This window comes from Priapulus caudatus, unplaced genomic scaffold (genome assembly GCF_000485595.1).
Source record: "Priapulus caudatus unplaced genomic scaffold, Priapulus_caudatus-5.0.1 Scaffold81, whole genome shotgun sequence".
In the NCBI taxonomy this organism is placed as follows: domain Eukaryota; kingdom Metazoa; phylum Priapulida; class Priapulimorpha; order Priapulimorphida; family Priapulidae; genus Priapulus; species Priapulus caudatus.
The window spans coordinates 605,939-625,005 of NW_014577142.1; the positions used below are offsets into that span (position 1 = coordinate 605,939).

The 19,067-nt window shown below is 40.7% G+C and overlaps 2 protein-coding genes across 2 annotated transcripts in view; one reads left to right on the forward strand and one right to left on the reverse strand.

Moving 5' to 3' along the window:
• The first annotated feature begins 3,485 nt into the window (after window positions 1–3,485).
• Window positions 3,486–9,390, forward strand: LOC106804619. Its single transcript, XM_014805885.1, has 7 exons — window positions 3,486–3,718; window positions 4,650–4,814; window positions 5,861–5,970; window positions 6,169–6,466; window positions 7,057–7,321; window positions 8,373–8,419; window positions 8,748–9,390. The coding sequence occupies exons 1-7, from the start codon at window positions 3,562–3,564 to the stop codon at window positions 8,906–8,908; spliced, it is 1,203 nt and encodes a 400-aa protein (XP_014661371.1). The 5' UTR covers window positions 3,486–3,561; the 3' UTR covers window positions 8,909–9,390.
• Window positions 9,391–12,765: 3,375 nt separating this feature from the next.
• Window positions 12,766–19,067, reverse strand: part of LOC106821653 (apoptosis-resistant E3 ubiquitin protein ligase 1-like) — a 25,429-nt gene continuing 19,127 nt past the window's right edge. Inside the window, exons 15-22 of the mRNA XM_014826543.1 lie at window positions 18,282–18,357; window positions 18,055–18,164; window positions 17,706–17,885; window positions 17,257–17,382; window positions 15,571–15,759; window positions 15,083–15,169; window positions 13,822–13,997; window positions 12,766–13,455 (exon numbers count right to left, since the gene is read on the reverse strand). Coding sequence (XP_014682029.1) covers window positions 13,353–13,455; window positions 13,822–13,997; window positions 15,083–15,169; window positions 15,571–15,759; window positions 17,257–17,382; window positions 17,706–17,885; window positions 18,055–18,164; window positions 18,282–18,357 — 1,047 coding nt within the window. The 3' untranslated portion in view covers window positions 12,766–13,352. The remainder of the gene's footprint in view (window positions 13,456–13,821; window positions 13,998–15,082; window positions 15,170–15,570; window positions 15,760–17,256; window positions 17,383–17,705; window positions 17,886–18,054; window positions 18,165–18,281; window positions 18,358–19,067) is intronic.

Below are 19,067 nucleotides of genomic sequence, written 5' to 3' on the forward strand. Positions count from 1 at the left end.
GACGTTTTCGACACGGTTTCACGGTGCCTGACAGCTCGATCCCGACGCTGTCAGCACCAGGTTCCGCTGATCTCACCTGCTGGGGATCACCACGCTACCGTCGCTGCTGGACGTCACTGACTGAAGACTCCACGCTCGTAAATATGTACTGCATTTGTAAACCAGTCGCTTGTCTGTATGTGCCTGGTGTATAAGATATGTATTGTATGTATTGTATCGTATTTACTGGTTGGCTTGCGTAACCATCTATGTACTGTCTCTCAGTATTTGCATATCCAACGCCGAACGTTTCTTATACAGTTATTCGAGCTTTCATCGCTACCCTCTTCAACGTTCACTATGTAAGTTATGCTTTGTATGTCGCGTACCTTTCTGTATACGTGTGGTTCAGTTACATGGACCTCTGTTATGTGTGTGAGCCGTTCGGGCCAGTAAAGCTGTTGTAATCTAACCATGTACCTGCGGCGTTCAGAGTTTGTCACCACGGCATACAGCGATGCCTCTAATAATACACGTAGACACGAACATACGATCACGGGTAACACATACGGGTACGAAGGAGCTATGAGTATAACTATACTGTCTGTGGCTTAAGTGCTATTTGCACACGTATCTGTTGTACACGAACCTGGTCAGACTATACGATCACACGTGCCTGTTACATGATATCACGAGCTACACTATATACACTACACTACACTACACTACTCTAAGGAAGGAAGTCTCTCACTTCCCGCTCCCAGGTTCTCAGTTTAGTAGGTGCCGTAGTGGCACCCGTTTTGAGGGTAGCGCCAGGTTGCGCCACTAGATAACAGAAACACAGTATTATGAAAACTACTGCTCGTGCGGCTATTTCACTCTAATCAAACACAATCATACGATACTATACAGATGTCTCCGCGTCGTAACACTCGCGCCGCGTGTCGCGTAATGGAATACAAGTAATGTCGTACCTTAGAGTTGCGGTTCGCGGAGGCGCTCGGCGGGGTGAAAGTAGGTCGGTGGAAGGTAGAGCGGATAAGTAGCGCTGGAATAGGGTGTGGGAGCTAGGCGAAAACTGGACTTGCTACGAAAAGGGTGAGAGCCAAGATCATACCTGGGGAATAACCATGGCAGATCGGCCCTCGAGTCATTAGTGTACTCGGCCGCTACGGGCGTGGTTACACTATATATTTAAGTGTCAGTGTGCAGCGTAAGTATGGCGGCCGGTAGCGTGTGTTGCATATAGCAGATTTGGGCGGAATTTACAAAAAACTGTCGGCAATAATGGGTGAAAGAGAGTATAGAAACATTAAGAATTTGGTAGCAAATAGATTTCGTATTTATTTAGCATTATATTTTATTGAAACGCTTCAAGTGCCTGTGCCTAGACCCTTTGTTCGACTCCCTTCCCCGGCGATCCCCGCGAAATTCCGATTGCTTATATTTTACATCATCACGTCACGGCGTGACGGATACAATAATGTCTCCCAAATCGCATTCCTTTCTCGAAGCTCACCAATCGCTTCTCTGTTTACCTGCGTCATACCACACGTGATTCTTCCCGAATGGACACTTCCCGCCGCCCCTCTCTGTTGACACGCCCCCCCTTTTCTTTCCCCGTAAATGGAAGTAAGGCCCCCCTCCCGGTCGCGGGCGCGCGCGGTGGTAAATATATCACCGATATGATATACAATCCCAACCCGCCGCACCGCAGGCGCGCGCCCCGCCACGCGGTATTTTCTCCCCACCGCCGCGTGCTCGCGGGGGCGCGCGCAAGGCCGCGGTGGGTAATAAGTTACCGGCCCGCGCCCGCAATACCACACCCGCCCTTGCTGCGGCGCGCGTTACCGCGCCGCTTATCCAACCGCCGCGCGGGCGGCACCCCCCGGCGCGATCGCGGGGCCCGCCGCGCCAGCGAGGGTGTAATACGCGTGTCATTGACTTTGCTGCGGGCGGCTCCTATGTTATCCTTCGCCGCCTCATGGCCCCCGGCTTTGTTTACACTATTACTTATACATACCTAACATACCTACATGTACTTATAATACTGTAACAAACCATTATCACTTTTCAAGAAAACCCTCCATAAAAACAAATCCCCACACGATTTTAATATACGATTTAGTCCCCTGTTAAAATGTCGTAAAGCCTAATTCCAATATTTATATCCATAGATATTACAGAACACATGCGTTTGGTCAATATCTAAATTGGTATATTCGTAAATTTCCAGAATGAACAGTCGGCCGCTAGCTGGTGGGCAAATATGTCAGGTAAATGGGCATTTTTTAAAATTAACGATCACGCTGGCCACTTCCGATGTGTATTAAATACATCCCAAGTTAAAATTATTATATTTATATCAATGTTAATATAATTATGTTATATTTATAAATATGATACTAGCTGGGGTTTACACCCGGCGTTGCCATTCCTCAAGGGGAAAAAATAATAGGGAAAACAACTTTGTGGGAGAAAATTCTGACCCTATTAATTACTAATTCTAAAAGATATATATATAGATATAATATATATATATATATATATATATATATATATATAATTTGACTCATAAGAGCGAAACAAAATATGAAAGGGTAAACAATATTGTGGCAAAACAGTTTGAACAATTCTATGATTCTATGCTGCCAAAGCTTCTGGGTAGTGGGTACACAACATTATAGTGGTATTTCCTTCCGGGGCAAGAATGAAGAGGTTTTGTGGGATCCGACCTTTAAGCGCCCGAAGTAAAGCTGACCATGGGAGCAGCATGGCGATGTTAGATATAGGCCAGCGATATTAAGGAATATGGAATATCCATGAAGTTCCCAGAAAGTGTCATTGCGCAATATGGAATGTACAGGATGTTTTTAGAATGTTCTATTGCACAGTAAGATATGATCAGGAGGCTTCTAGAAATTTCCATTGTGTAATAATGAAAAGTGACCTCTAGCAACCTTGCATAACCCCGAAGGTCCGATTTTATCGCATCAGCCCAACCTTTAATTGTGTGGTCGAGGAACATTTATGTACCATAATAAAGCCCGTATCTTGCTTCGTTTGGCCAAAAATTGAAATGTTGTCCTTCTGCGACCTCATATGACCTTCAGTGGCCACGGGGATCGGATCTGACCTCATCCGCCTACACATTTGTGGGGATCAATGAGGCCTTTTGTACTTCATAACGAACTCTTTATCTGGTTTCGTTTATTATTTACCTTATATTACCTTCATTATATATATATATATATATATATATATGATATTAGTGTTATATTGTTATACATTAACTATATATTATATGCGAATGGTACTGTGTAAACTCAGGCTCACATTCGTTACGACACCAATCACTGTATTTCAATGCATGCATGTATGTTTCGTATTTCAGCTGGAATAGTCTCTAGCTGTGCTATCAGCCTATCACCATAGGTAAACACGTCAAGTCTCGACGAAGGTGAAAGTAGGTGAACTATGCCACGGCAGATAACAACACATAACAAGACGGTGTATCATGGCGCAAATTCGCAAATATAGGTAGGTTTGTGTATAAGCGGCATATCTGAAATCATCAAGTGCATGGTTATTCCGGACCACCTGCAAGTGGGCAGTAAAGCCGTTACCACCAGCAACAACAGATTCCGTTGCAACGCCAGCACGGTACCATCGTATATATCTGCAATGCTACGTGTTGGATGGCTGCTAGGAATCACGCTTGCTATTTTGCTGCCAGCGGGTAAGTGTTTGGTGTCACATATCTGACATATCTGTTGCGATATAGGATGAAACTAATATGAAATGATATAGGGTTACCTATGAAAGGGTACATACTGTTAAGTGATCCACGCATATATAAAGGCTATAATTAAATGTTGATTAGTATGTAAAAGCTGTGATATTATATGATGAGCTATTAGAGGGTGAGCTATTGAAGCGTGAACTATTAAAGGCAAATCTACTGAATGGTATCATATAAGTTTACAAGTGCAAAATAGGAATGTAGGCCTACTATCGCTCATAGGGTCTATGTCCCCCAGGGTACTGCCGGAACGTACCCTGGGTACGGTCCGGTATACCGGAACGTACCCTGGTCACTATTTGATATGGTTAGGGTTAGGATTAGGGTTAGGGTTAGGATTAGGGTTAGGGTTCGGGTTCGGGTTAGGGAGTAGGCGTAGGCGACTCCCTAGACTCGTTAGTGGAGTAGGCGAGGTACGGTTCGGCATATTAGATAGTACCAGGATAGGCCTATGTTCCGGTATACCGGACCGTACCCAGGGTACGTTCCGGCAGTACCCCGGGGGACATAGACCCTCTCGGCCCTACTATCACGAGAGCCTCGTTACAGTGCGCAGAGATATGAAATGTTGGTGAATATTGCTGAGCACAATTTTTCCGAGGGATTCATATACTGTATACGCTGTATATTTCGCGGTGGTTTAATTTTCGCGAATTTTGCGAATGCGTACCCGACCGCGAAAATAACAGCACGCGAATAATTCATACCGAATAATACCGAATAATTCACCAACCGCGAAATTAACCACTAGCGAAATTGTCCTTAAAGTCTGAATTCGCGAAAATGTCTCTACGCGAAAAATATGGCGTATACAGTAGTTCTAACGTATATTAACTAGCCGACGTCGGCACGTGTGTGTATATTACAGTCACGGGTACGGGCGGAGAATGCGCGCCATGTAGCAGCGTCATTAGCGATTGTTGTCAGCAGCAACATGAACGCTGTGAAGCAGACAAGTTTGGCAACAAGCAGTGCAGCTGTCTATACGGCTACATGCGCCCCCCATCACAGACATCCAGCGACGCATGCTTACGTAAGTGTATCATCGTGAAAGTTAACTCGGTTACGTGTGATAGAATAGAAATGCATCGAGTGGATGGTCAGCCTTTGTGATTATGCGCGTGAATATAATTATCTGTTATATAGTAAAATTTATATATAGTAAACCCACTGAGTGAAGTTATAAATAAAATGGGTCGAGATAGTCGAACAAAGTAACTGAGCCATTGCTTGCCTAACAATGCAACAATTGGGGCGCATTTTTAGGCAAACAATGGCTCAGTTACTTTGTTTTTTCACGTGTGAGTTCATTCATTCACATGTGAGTTCATTGTGAGTTCATTCACACGTGCGTAAGAAAATCTCACTGTTAATTGCACTGTGATATATGTCAATCACGTTGTGTCATGTGCGAAATCTCCGATAAGCGTAATAACTGGTTATGTGGATTTCCGATATACGTCGCATCTGCATGTTAAACACGCTCATAATTCTTTGGGTTTTATTTTACCTGATTCAAAATAATCCGTAATAACTACGTGAAACAAAAGAAATACCGACGCAGCGTTCGATATTTTGCCCGAACATAATTTTCACGGACAAATTAAATTCAAAATAAGCATATCAAATATGTGCGCATGATAAGATATGCGAGATATACTAGTAATGATCTCCTTTACTTATATCAAATAGTATACATGCCTGAACTAAACTGAAAATGTACGTCTGATTAATACGCGCGCGCGCGCGTGTGTGTGTGTTGGGAGGGGGGGGGGGGGTCTCACAGAACATATTATAAATTGTAATTGTTCCTATAATAGAGTTCCTAATATAATATAATATAATATAATATATAATATATATATATATATAATATAATATAATATAAACCTAGTACATAATTGTTCCTATATATATAACGAGAACGCAGCGCGCTACAGCTGACAACCTGTTTGCCTTGTCTACCGAAACCGGATTGGTTTTTAACTTCAGCTGATTTAATTTGCAAGCAATTCGATCAGTTCCGTTTTACGAACAAAGATCATTAGCTTATTCAGAAACAACGGTTTCACATTTCAGCTGTCACCTCTCGATGGACAGAACTATACTTTGACTTAGAATGGAATGACAACTACAAAGTGCCTGGCTCTCCCGAACTCCTAAATTTGGAGGCTTCACTCATTATATTGGTAAGTGGGCTTTACTGAGACAGGTACGAGATGAGAGCTATTTATTACACTATACCTTAATTCTTAGAATCCTTCCATGCAAATTCTCGATATTAGTGAATGAATGCTCGCGGAAAACTAACCGGATACAATCCGGAACAACAGTGAACCTGATCCAAATAAAATATTAATGATCCGAATAATATGTCCTTTCTATAGGTGGAGAGAGTGATGAATCAGTCTGAGGCCATGCACAATGAGTTTGCTCACATTCATTTCATGGCTGCACTGCCGCGCTACGTACACCATCTGAACGTGACCATGAACAGCACCGACGGAGCGGTGACTGACGGAATCCAAGCGGACATGTTGCTCAGCTATCTGTTGGAGAACTTCACAGGGTTCGCCGTCGGTGACATGGAGTCGGTGTTAGACACCGGGCTGCGGTCTACCACGGCTTACACAGGGTCCGTGCTCATCACTGCACCCGATCAATTTAACGATGCGATTGTAGAAGGTAGGTAGAAGAAGGTAGGAAGGTAGGACCTGCGGCACGACGTAGTAGTGTGTCGGCATCCAGCATCGGAGGGAGACGGTCATTTATGGATAGGTGTGGGAGTCGTAAGATCAGAGAGCACGTGAATGCGGGTGATAAAGTGTGGTTGCCGAGTAGGGTCAAAACACTGCTTGGCATGGCGTTTGCGTAACTATTCGGGTTATGGATCAGGTTAAGGTTAGAATTAGGTATGATGTTAGGTGAAGAAAGCCATAATGCTCACCCTAACTAATCCTACGTCCAACCCGAATCTCAACCCCAACAACATGATGCGCGATTTATTGTGCTTCAATTTCTACGCCACTGCCCTAACATAAAATTATCACGCGTGTTATCCAAATGTGAGCGCGTGGGATGGAGCGACACCAGACTAGTTATTACGATTACAAACAAATATTCTGTTGGAAAAATGTGTCCATTTACATGTTAGCAGAGGCAGGTTTTAAGGCAGTAAGGGGTTGGTAAGGAGTTATATATTCAGGCGCTTTTCGTGTTTTCCGCTCGTATTAGCGTGATGTAACGATAGGTTTCATGTTGCTGCTGCAATTCAGAATTGAGCATGTGCGACCAGCGTTACCCAACCCTAAACTACTGCTGGGAAAACGAAGACGTAGCCGCCTGCACACCTGACGAGAGCAACCTGTGGTTCACCTGCGCGTGTCCGCCTGGGTACACGGACGTCAGCGTGGCACCGGATGTTGATCCTGGAGAGTTCTGTGAGGGGCCGATCGTCACGCCACCAGTGCCGACGTGCAGCGACGACTACTGCCTCAATGCTGGCACCTGTCTTGAAATTAATGACAATGTGGAGTGCAGGTATAAACATATACACAACCACGTCTTCGTGTGATTTTCGTCATAATTTTATATGAATTTATTCCAAACGCATTTACTGCTCAACGAATTGATATCATACGCAGTATCAAGACCATGTAAGCCCGTCTAAACCTAGGGATTTAGGCGCTCTTGATATTATACACTCACATAATATATATATATATATATATATATATATATATATATATAATTATATACAAGAGCGAATAATACCTAGTGTACAACGGAAAAACGGGAAAATAGTGCTATTTTACGACAACATTATTCTACGTTGCCTGCGAGTCTAGAATAATTTTATGGTATTGCATTAAGCAGAATTCTTTGCTCTCTAAAACAAGACAAACCGCTTATCAATACGATACTCCGAGGCTGAGATATTGACTCCAAAACCTCCCCTCCCACATGCCTCACGCCGCCTCGCATCCCGGTTATTCAGCTACCTCAACGCCCCTAAGCATTTTGGCTATCGGTTTCCGTCACCGCTTGGAGCGCTGATAATTGATGTCACATGCCCAAATTTGGTACTTTTACTACACCATATAGTAACTGAGCTGCGTTGTAAAGACTTAATTTAGAAAACATTGCCGGCTCCATCATGACAGGCATTAGCCGTGCTAGGAAAGATAATGGGAGATAAGGGCATAGGCGATGCCCCCGAAAGTCACCTATGATAACCGAAACGCCGTTCATTCATAAAGTTATCGCGGAAAAACCGAACTTTCACGAAGCAATGCTTAGGGGCGTTGAGGTAGCTGAATAACCGGGATGCGAGGCGGCGTGAGGCATGTGGGAGGGGAGGTTTAGGAGCCAATATCTCAGCCTAGGAGTATCGTATTGACAAGCGGTTGGTCTTGTTTTAGAGATCAAAGAATTCTGCTTAATGCAATACCATAAAATTATTCTAGACTCGCAGGCAAAGTAGAATGATGTTGTCGTGAAATAGCACTATTTTCCCGTTTTTCCGTTGTACACTCTAGGTATTATTAGCTCTTGATATATAATATATATACTACGTGGACTTACTTTCTAGTTGCATGACCTGGTATAGCGGCTCAAGATGTCAAACAGACCTTACAGGTAAAGTCAGTTGGTGAAAACCAACTATTTTTTGTTTACTTTCTGTCAGGACAATACCTTTCTGAATGATCCCGAATATTTGTTTGCTTGCGCTACTACGCTTGAATACGTTTACAAGACTGCAAATAACGAGTTTTATGTAACAATTTAATATACGAATTAAATAATATTAATGTTTATAATGGTGCACACTGTCCCCACTGGTATTATATATATATATATAATATAATTGTAAAACATTTTATATATATACATATAATGAATATAAATAAATAAAAATAAATATGTGTATATCCACATATAATAGTTTGTTTCATTCTTGTTACAGTGATCGTTATGATTATCGGAGGTGTCAGCCTCATCATCTTGCTCAGTGCCATTGCCGTCATCTTATGCGTGAGCAGGGAGACACCCATTCGAGTAACCACGAAGGGAGATAACTGGGGTAGCAATGAGGGACAGGACACCAGCTGGCTCAATCCTATGTGATGCAAAAGTACGTTTCACTCAAGTAACCAGCTTCTATGATCACGTTCACAAATCGCGTGCACGGGGCTTGTATAGCGATCGAGACTGTATAGTCCCCCATCGCAGACAATCTTACAACGTAGTTGGCTGTGTCTACGTATTTACCGTGGCCGCAATCATCACCGCTGTCAATACCGGGCCATTTACTCCGTAGTAAAGCTCACTCATATATATTGACAAAATATTTTTATTACCTATATACGATCCTATTGTAGCTTAGATGTGCGCCATATCTTTATCCCAAATTACCATGTAACGAACAATTGAGGTTCGCTGCAGAAGGGAACAAATATGGATGTGGGCTCCAATTGCATATCAATATAACTTAATAAACACGTGTATTTATGAGGATTACAATACCCGTTATCAAACCCAAGTCACCGTTGAATGCGTGTTCTTGGCAGAATGCCATCAAATTGATTATAACAGAAAAGTAAATGAAATGATCACATAAGTCACAATTTTAAATTTTTCCTTGACTGTTTTCGCATTTCATTCTATTTTAAATATAGGAATTTGACTTTAGTATAATGTTAGTAGTAAATTTAGTCTGTTGCTTCCGTAAATGTATGGTAAAAATATAAAGATAGAGAATTCCCGATGTAACATAACAGATTGGTTAGCACACTAAGCTGCCAATCTTCAGGCCAATGGAATGTAGCTTATATTACAATTTATAAAAGGGGAATTAAATGAAATTATTACAATCTTTAATTAAGAAATGTTGAGTGGCGCGATAGAATGCACGCTGGGCATTCCCTAGAACGAGTTCGTAAATGTAAATGAGCAAGTAAGGTAAAGTGTAAGAGGAGTAAGTGTAAATAATGCTGTAGTTTTCGTGGTTCTACGTAATTATATATCCTGTGCCGCAGTAGTTGAATAAACAAGTTGACACGCGCATTAGGCTGCGGAGATGCCATATGAACAATGAACGAACCGGACCTTTGGCAAGCCAACACTGCAGTAGGCCTACACGGGCCTAAAAATTTTGCGTCAGATTAGATGTTTGTAACGTTTCAGAAGCCGACAAGGGTGATGTCCAGATCGCATTCAGGTTTCGATAGACGATAACGTTTCAGATAACGAAGACCCATGCTGATTCATTTCTTCCTTTAAAACCATCGCCGGATTGGGCGGGACATGCATAGAGGCAAACATCACCCCTCAAAACTCCCGCGGAGCAGTAATTCGCCATCGGCTGTACAATAACGCAATGATTGATCGATTCTATGATCAATCAATTGATGATTAATTATTGTTCTGTTGGCGATGCAAAGATGTTGACAGTTGTCTACAAAAAGTATATAAAATCTTTATATAGATCATATTTCACTCATTTGTAGACGATCAATCATTGGACGTTATCAAAAGACGTTTCTAGCAGGCAACACAACAGTTTATTTGGTGTTTCTTACTACACGCGAGTGCGCATACAAAGATTGTTGCTGTTCGAATTAGTCAGCAAAACAGTCTGCACCTTGCGCTACAGTTCAGACACAGCACACTGGTCGCTGCAGTTCTACAAACATCTCTTGCTATTTAACATCCGTCACCAAATCCTTAATCTGTGATAACACGTATGATTGTAATACGAGAGTGAAATGAACATTGATGACTTGTCGATTAAAACACAATGCCGTGCCACCCCATATCTGTATTACCCCTCAAGCAAACATAGGCGTTCCACAATCACCGCGCTATTTATTAAAATTTGATACACTGTGACGCAGGAGCAGATTAAACAACTGAACACCTTATCTGTAAGATACCACGCCCATTTATGGCTGATTTACATATGATCAGGAGCTCATAAAAGGAATTCCTTTTATAAGCTCCTGATATGATGTACATTATTACGAGCGAATGAACGATGGTTCCAATTTCTGTGGCTTAAATACTCATTAAAGAAATAATAATGACATTTCTTTGTGATTTTGCATTGGCAACATTTCAGGTGGAACCATTTTCTGTCCGTTGGCTTCGAATTCACTTGTCATTGTCGCAACGGATGAGGCGTAAGGTCTTTACAACATACGTGCACATTGACACTATCTACATACATGACAATTTACGTATCTAGTTAAGTAAATATTAACTCGTTTTTTTCAAGATTTGATGTGCAATATTATGACCTATCTTCTTATAGTAATGATATAAGTAGAAATACAGACAAATTCGATTTCAACTGTGCCGCAGCATGTTACTACTGCTTTCAGTAGATCAAATCCAAGAGAGCTCACGAGATTATTGAGCGTTCTTGCATTTTATAACACTGGCGAGTACCTTAACTTCCGTCTCTCTTTGCTACATTCCCAAATAAAGGGTATTACACGCGTGGTCTACACAAGTAGAACGCTCAGTTGCACTGGTATTGAACACTCAATGAATATTGCAAGGCTGTGTCAGCTGGTAGAACCACAATGACTTGAGCAAAACAAAGATTCCCATGACGAATGCACCTGAACAGCTAGTGTGTTATGGGATTGATGGATTAACTAACGTCTAAGCCAAGTACCCTGTTATCATTTAACGTAACACTTAGTATAGTTAGGCATAGAGCTCCGAAGTGATGACGTCACGGTGGCATGACAACGAACCCACTGGTTCTAAACAATCATATATATCATATATTCGTGACGTAATCACTTTAAAGTGATTACGTCACGAATTTCTAGCACCATCAAGTAGTATATTTGTGTGTTATTTGTACAAAATATAATGTATGAAAATACAATTAGTGTTTCTGTTTACTTTTCATGCTTATATACCTTCTTTATATGCCCTAATTTTGCCGGTGAAAAACGGAGAGACGCCAGTATCTGAACAGTACTGGGGGAATAGTGTTAGACAACAGAAATTACCAAATTGTCTAGATTTTTGCAAATTTAACCAACGTAAAAACATTTTTATCAGGTGAGAGTTTGAGAATATATTTAGTAACGTTAGTTCTTACTTTTAATGTAAAAAAATGGGAATTTTTTTTTTACAAATTTTACCATGGAAAATTCGTGACGTAGTCAATTTAACTGCGTGAAAATGGTGTCGTGTTTTGTACGCGATTATAACCATCATTCTGAGAGTCATTATTGCAGTTTTTATAGATTTCCAAAGGATGGAAGTGAAAAGCAACAACAACAACAACAACAACAACAAAATTTAGTACCGAAGTGTGACGTCACGGTGGCATGACAACGAACCCACTGGTTCTAAACAACCCACTGGCTCCATAACATTAACTGTGTGAAAATGTTGTGCGTACGTAAAACACGAGTGTGTGCGCTGCAGACAGCGGTAAAGCATCGGTAGCAAGTCGATCTTACAATATTATTATTATTATTTTTATTTTTTTTTCGTTGCTTTTCACTTCCATCCTTTGGAAATCTATAAAAACTGCAATAATGACTCTCAGAATGATGGTTACAATCGGGTACAAAACACGACACCATTTTCACGCAGTTAATGTTACCAGAGCATATGATTGTTTAGAACCAGTGGGTTCGTTGTCATGCCACCGTAACGTCATCACTTCGGAGCTCTGTTGGCATTGCCATCTATCTGGTTAACTATAAATCTTATAGAATGTCTAAATACCCTGAACAAACAACTCTATTCTACATTACATTGTAAACATCTATACATCTTGTATAGCTAGATATACATATCCACAAAGAGATATCTAAAAGTATCTAATCCGTAAATTGAAAAAGTATAATTTTAACATTTTAAGATCACACAAGTAAAAATTAAATTTAATAACACTTTGAATACCCACATTAATGAGCTCGTTTAATTTAAATAAACTTACTATAAATTATCACTTCGAGTTTAATACAGGTTTATTCTTTGGTCACAAAAATGAGAAAGTCAATATTATACAAAATATCAAATGAATAAATGCTTTTATATTAGCTCAAACCTCAATATTTACATCTCCTTGTAACGATGATGTTATTGATAAACAAATTCCTATACACTACCCTCATGCCAGGTTCATGCGATCACGATAATTAAATGCAAGCACACTGACATGCAGAACAATGACATGTAACACAATGTGATAGTACATGAAATATGACAACATATAACACAATGGTATGCAACATACGATAAATAACATGCTGCTACAACAGATGACATGACCACACACAATGTTACGGCACGCAAAAATGACTGAGAGAGTGGGTCCATAACAGACGCAGACCTTGCTATAACATGCTGACTGGCATTCATGATGAGTCACCTCATAAAGTATGAAACCGTAAATATGGAATATATAGATCTTCGATAGCAAAAGACAGAACATTTGTACTCACTTACAAGATACCGAGAAGGTACACATTTACATAGACGATACAGAATGTCCCTCGGAGCATCATAACCTTACATGAACTGAGCTCACTTCAATCTATGCCATACCGAATCCCTCACTTCCCTCATTTATGGCGAGCAGTAGAGCTCTCTGAAAGTCCTCCAAGGAGTTATAGTCTGGTAGGCAGAGTTGATTGAAACTGCAAATATTTCAAGCCGGTAAACACAAGGTAGACTTCATGGGAAAATAAACACGTTTATCAGTCAGTACTCACTGTAAGTTATATGGTAACAACCGAATGCACACTGTTAGAATGAGGATTTGCTCACATAGAAGCACTAGCTTGTCTGTAATAGAATGGATTCTATTATGACACAAGAACTGATTAACTTAAAGTAATAATTTAAATATTATAGTTAGTTTTTAAATATTATATATTAAAAAATTGTAAGTTTATTTTACCATATCAGAATCATAAAATTAGGAAATCTTATTAAAATATAATTGTAGAAAAATACTATTTGTAAATAAGTATAATTAATGGCCCATAATTCGAATGTATTACCAAGTATGAGCTGTAGGCAGTGTGCCAAACGCAGGCGTGGCACTGATTTGGAATTTTGGGATAAGTTCAGAAAATCCACCAGGAGGCAGTTGTGAGCAGCCTGTAGTGAACTGTAGTAACCGGGCCATCTCTTCCTCTGTGAAGCTAGCAACTAACGTCCAGAACCAGTCCAGCACCTAGGAAACAACATGAAATTTCACTAGAGTTATAAAGAGAATATACATATACAGAGAATCCATGAATAAAACACAAAAAACCATGTCATAGCTTTAGTTACCATATGAAATTAGCATAGCTTAATTTCATCCCTTTACTGACATAGCTTGGACAATATATCACTAATAATTCGTTTCAACTTGTTGAATAAAAAGGAGCCACTTCTCTCGCCGCTGTTTCAAGGTAGAATTAATTCACACACCTAAGTCCAATTCCGTTACTTTAAGTCTACAATGGTATCTTGATTTAAATGACTTTTTTCTCTGCTTCAAAAAAGCTTGTGCATTTCTACCACTTAATATATAAACAGGGGTAGAAATTAACTTTTGAACAAGGGAGTCCGGCGAGTCCTGCCCTCAAAAAGAGGGAGTCCGCAGCAAAATGAGGGAGTCCGCAGTCTGAAGTTCAAAACTAAAGATATTAACAATAACGCGTGTGCTTATTTTGAATATTCATGCAGTTGTACGGCTGCCAAATTGTCTTTGGACAATTGCTGAAAAAATACGGCAATTCCGCGAGGCCATGCTCTGGAACGAAGTAGTTAGTATAGCAGAATTTTCAGGGAGTCACACAGACTCCTGCATGTGTAAAATCAGGGAGTCCGACAGAATATCAGGGCGTACACTAATATCTGATTTATAGTAGGTAGATTGCAAATCTGACATTTATGAAACTAGAGCCATATATCACCAGATATAAATGTTAGCAGTGAAGATTTTGCACTTGTGAAGATTACGTCCGATAATACATAACATTTAAGTTTTTAGCACCAAAAAAAAACTAGTATTGAGGAATATGAAACAGGGGAAACAAGGTTCTACTCGAGTATGAATTAGATTAAAGAAAAAAAGCAATACCACAGCTTAGAATGTGGAGGAAAATAAATTTTGTCATGCTAGAAATGCTGATCAGGGCTGCCAAGTTCATAGTACATGACACAAATGGACAGGAGTATATATACCATAGTATAGCTACGTTCACCATTACAGGACTAGAATAATGCAGCAAATGACAGTGGACGAAATGTTATTTCTGCATTGCTTACCTTCTTGTGTTCGTATGAAGAGCCATTAACGATGTGATGCTGCTTGAACTCTGAGATGCTGAAGTTACCAGTTCCACACATCAGTAGCTGTGATCACATGCACACATACACTAGTGTTAGTCGTGTGGCGATGGCATTACCTAACAACAATTGCTGAAATTTTTTAAATTTTTTTTTTAAATCTTGCATATATTTGAATTATCGAATAACATTGACAACAAAATGTGGCACTAAAATGATCTCCATATTTACAAAAACTGAGGACTTAATTTTGTACTCTGGGATATTAATTAGTGTTAGTATAAAGTCAGGGGTATGAAAGGCTTAGGACTAGACAAAGGCTTGATTCCGGTCTGAGTTATAAATGCATTCCCCTAGTAACCAAAGAATCATGGAGCCCTTCAGGCAGAGTGGCCGCTATGAATGATGTGATGACAGTTTCACTTCCGCTAGGTGGCGCTGCAGTGCTGTCTTCCCAGGCTTCTCACCTCGAGCTCATTCTCATCGAAGATGCTGAGCAGATTGTCCGGGATGAGGTCATTGAGTCCTTTCAGGAAGTATTCGACCTCCTGCTGGACATCTGTAGCCAGTCTATACTGTGCGAGACTGTTGAGATAGCGCAATTTGTTCTGGTTTGTCACTCGTATCTTGATACCGCCTGGCACCAACTCTATGACCTGCAGTAGCAGCAGCACATCAACCAGGTTAGTGTGTGAGTAGTAGCCAGTGTTGTAGTCGAGTCCGCACCCCCCGAGTCCGAGTCCGAGTCCGAGTCCGCACCCCCCGAGTCCGAGTCCGAGTCCGCGCCACCCGAGTCCGAGTCCACACCACCCGAGTCCGAGTCCGAGTCCGAGTCCAGTTTTGATAAAAAAAAAGGGGGGCACAGACCGACAAGGCCACTCACTTCTATGTATGTGTTTGTTCAAAAATGGGGGGGTGTTTCCTGTCCCCTGGATCTGTCACTTGTTTGCATAAAATAGAAAGTACCATAAAACTTGCATAAGTCGACACTTTTGGGACCAGCATATTTGTGTCGACTTAGGAAAATAACGACTTACGCGTAAGTCATCATTTTGTCGATTTATACAATGTATGTAATGCGCGTACACACTGTATTAGTTGCCTTGCGATTGCTGCGATGAGTAATCATAAACAAGCAAAGTTTGATGAACAAAGTTTAATTAACAAACGAAAAATGCGAATGAAGTCATGCATACAGTCATGTATTTTTGTACTATGTAATATGTATAAATGATTATAATGCATAGTGCATAACAACTCTCAGCAACATCTGAACAGATCTCTCCTTGAGTAAATTACTCCTTACAGTACATGCTCGTTACATTTGAGAAACATCAAGACTATGCGGCGGATACATCAAGGCGGATACCAGTCTACCCTTCGGCAAAAACAACGTAGCTTGCTGCCAGCCGCAGTAGACGATTGATTAACCGCGCGCCTGTGTACATTATTATGCCCGTGGTTGCGAATGATGCGCGTGAACTCGGCCCACGCGCGATTTAAAGCGCGACAAACAGCATCTATAACTACTATGTATGTAGTGGCCTCGAGCCGGTCTCGACCCGAGTCCTCGAGTCCAGAGGGCTCGAGTCCGAGTCCGAGTCCAAGTCATTGCACTCCGAGGCCGAGACCGAGGCCGAGACCAAGGAAAACGGTCTCGAGACCGGTCTCGAGGCCAAGACCAGTCTCGAGACCTACAACACTGGTGAGTACACTTAAAGTTTAACTTTAACAATATGGTATATGCAAGTGGGGTTGATAAGATATGATCAGGCATAGATGATGACAAATCAGGGGCGATTTGTCATCATCTGCCCCTGCTATGATGAATAAACAAGCTCATCTAATATATGCATCACATAAATGTATAGATGTTTTTTTACAATGGATACATCTGTGCAGGGTTTGAAATACAAAACTCTCTGTAAGTGAAAGTTTTTGTCCTAAGTTGAAATGACTGGAAACTCATCTCACCAGTAGATGGCACATTTTGCTACTGTCAACGGGAACATCCCTTCATTAATTCCTGCCTGCCCTGTATATCCCTGAATGTTATGCATGTATTCTCTACATGCCCCATCTATGCACACCACACCGCAGGCTGAACTGCAAATGGGAATGCCCCCCTTTAATTCCAACTCGCATTCACCTACCTTTTCTAGCTTGCCGTTATCATTGTACTGTTCCTCAGCAAAGTAGAGCTCCAGGTCTTCCACACTGTTCTCCTCTATGTAACGAATCTTAGCAACATAGAAATCTGGATCGTCCTGCTCAAAGTACTGCACCAACAACTACCAGAATTAGTTTAGGAAAATAAGAAATAAATGGCACACCTATAATTAAAAAAAATGCCATAATATATAAACATTTCCGTCACGACTGTCAAAATGTTTACAAATCGGTAAAATTATTAGTAAAACGTAGGTAAATAGTATAGTAATGGTCATCACCGTAATAAACCACACCTGCACTCACTTCATGGAAAACGTCAAATTTACAGTCATTGGTATGAAAATTAATTACTCCGATCTGATTGCGCCTAGGTACATGATAATGACCACAGTATAATCATCCTAATCTGGTATATGATCAGTCACCCTACCTTGTAGTGAACACGTAGTCCAATCAGCTGTGCAAGGAATGATCGGGTGAATCTCGCTTTCACTAGCTGCCTGTAGCCGCCCCCTAGTGACGACTCGTACAAACATTTACCAATAAGCTTGCCGGCGAATTCATAGTATTTTAGTTTTAATGTCACCTGTCTGCGTGGGTTAGGGTGAACCTAAAATAAGCCAGATGCACGATTCAGATGAAATCTAAACAAACACTTTACATATTAGATCTCAAACGAGTTATGAGGCACGCACACGAATATTACATGTAACAATTAATAACAATATAACAATCTAATATGAATACACACATGTTGTACAACTGCTGCTGGTACTTACTAAGCCTTGATTGTCATTCTTGAAACGAGTGAACAGTTGATTTTGTGGATCAAATAGTGCAGTGCACATTAACTCAAACCACTCCCTGCGCAGTCCTCCCCAGTCCAGACCTATGCAAAATGGAATGTAGAATAAAATCCTCCTTCATTGCAAGAATGTTAGACACTATGTGTGGGTAAATATTGAATATATATCTCTATTGGTTAATGATGGGTAGTTCTACGTACCTTCCTCGCCGATGAACGTCAGTTCAAATAGTCTACACCAATCAGCTGTTGAAAAACTCTTACATGCTTTCATCGACTGAAACACAAAACATTACTATAAGGCTATAGACGCTTTCACTGAAATCCAAGCTATATTCAAGTGCTCAACCATGCCTACCAATATCTTACTGGTTACCCGTCTACACAGATGAATCTATGATCAGTCATGCTTACATAAAAACTCCCTGCTTTTCAAAGAAAATCAAAAAGAGAGAAACAGAAAGTGAAGAATAAAACTCCAATGTATTTAGGCCAGATGGATGGGTTAACATTTGCAAAAGTGGGCTCTGCCTATTAAGATCAAAATCAAGTTTTCAAAGTGAGATAAACCGATTTATACAAAGACAACTGAACTTCCTATTGATTTACGATTACGTCAACTAATGCACTGCAATGAAGAAGTCTATCACAGACAGCAGGCGGCTGCGACAGTGATACTGCAAACGAACGTATAAACGACTAGCTGCGGGTACCCGCTGCGCTGGGTAAAATCGTGCTACTAATTCATACTACTAATAATTGGACACAATAGGAACATTGGGTAAAAATCGACAATATAACATTGCACACAATATCAATATTTACAAATAAGTGTAATAAGATAATAAGCATGGGGGAAAACTGTTACGTATGACATTTATATGACAGCAGAACCCAACTTAGAACCCGTGGATCATAATAGTAATATGGTGTAAATGACAAAAAGTTATTATAACAGCATGTACGAATGGGTTGCACTTTTCATTT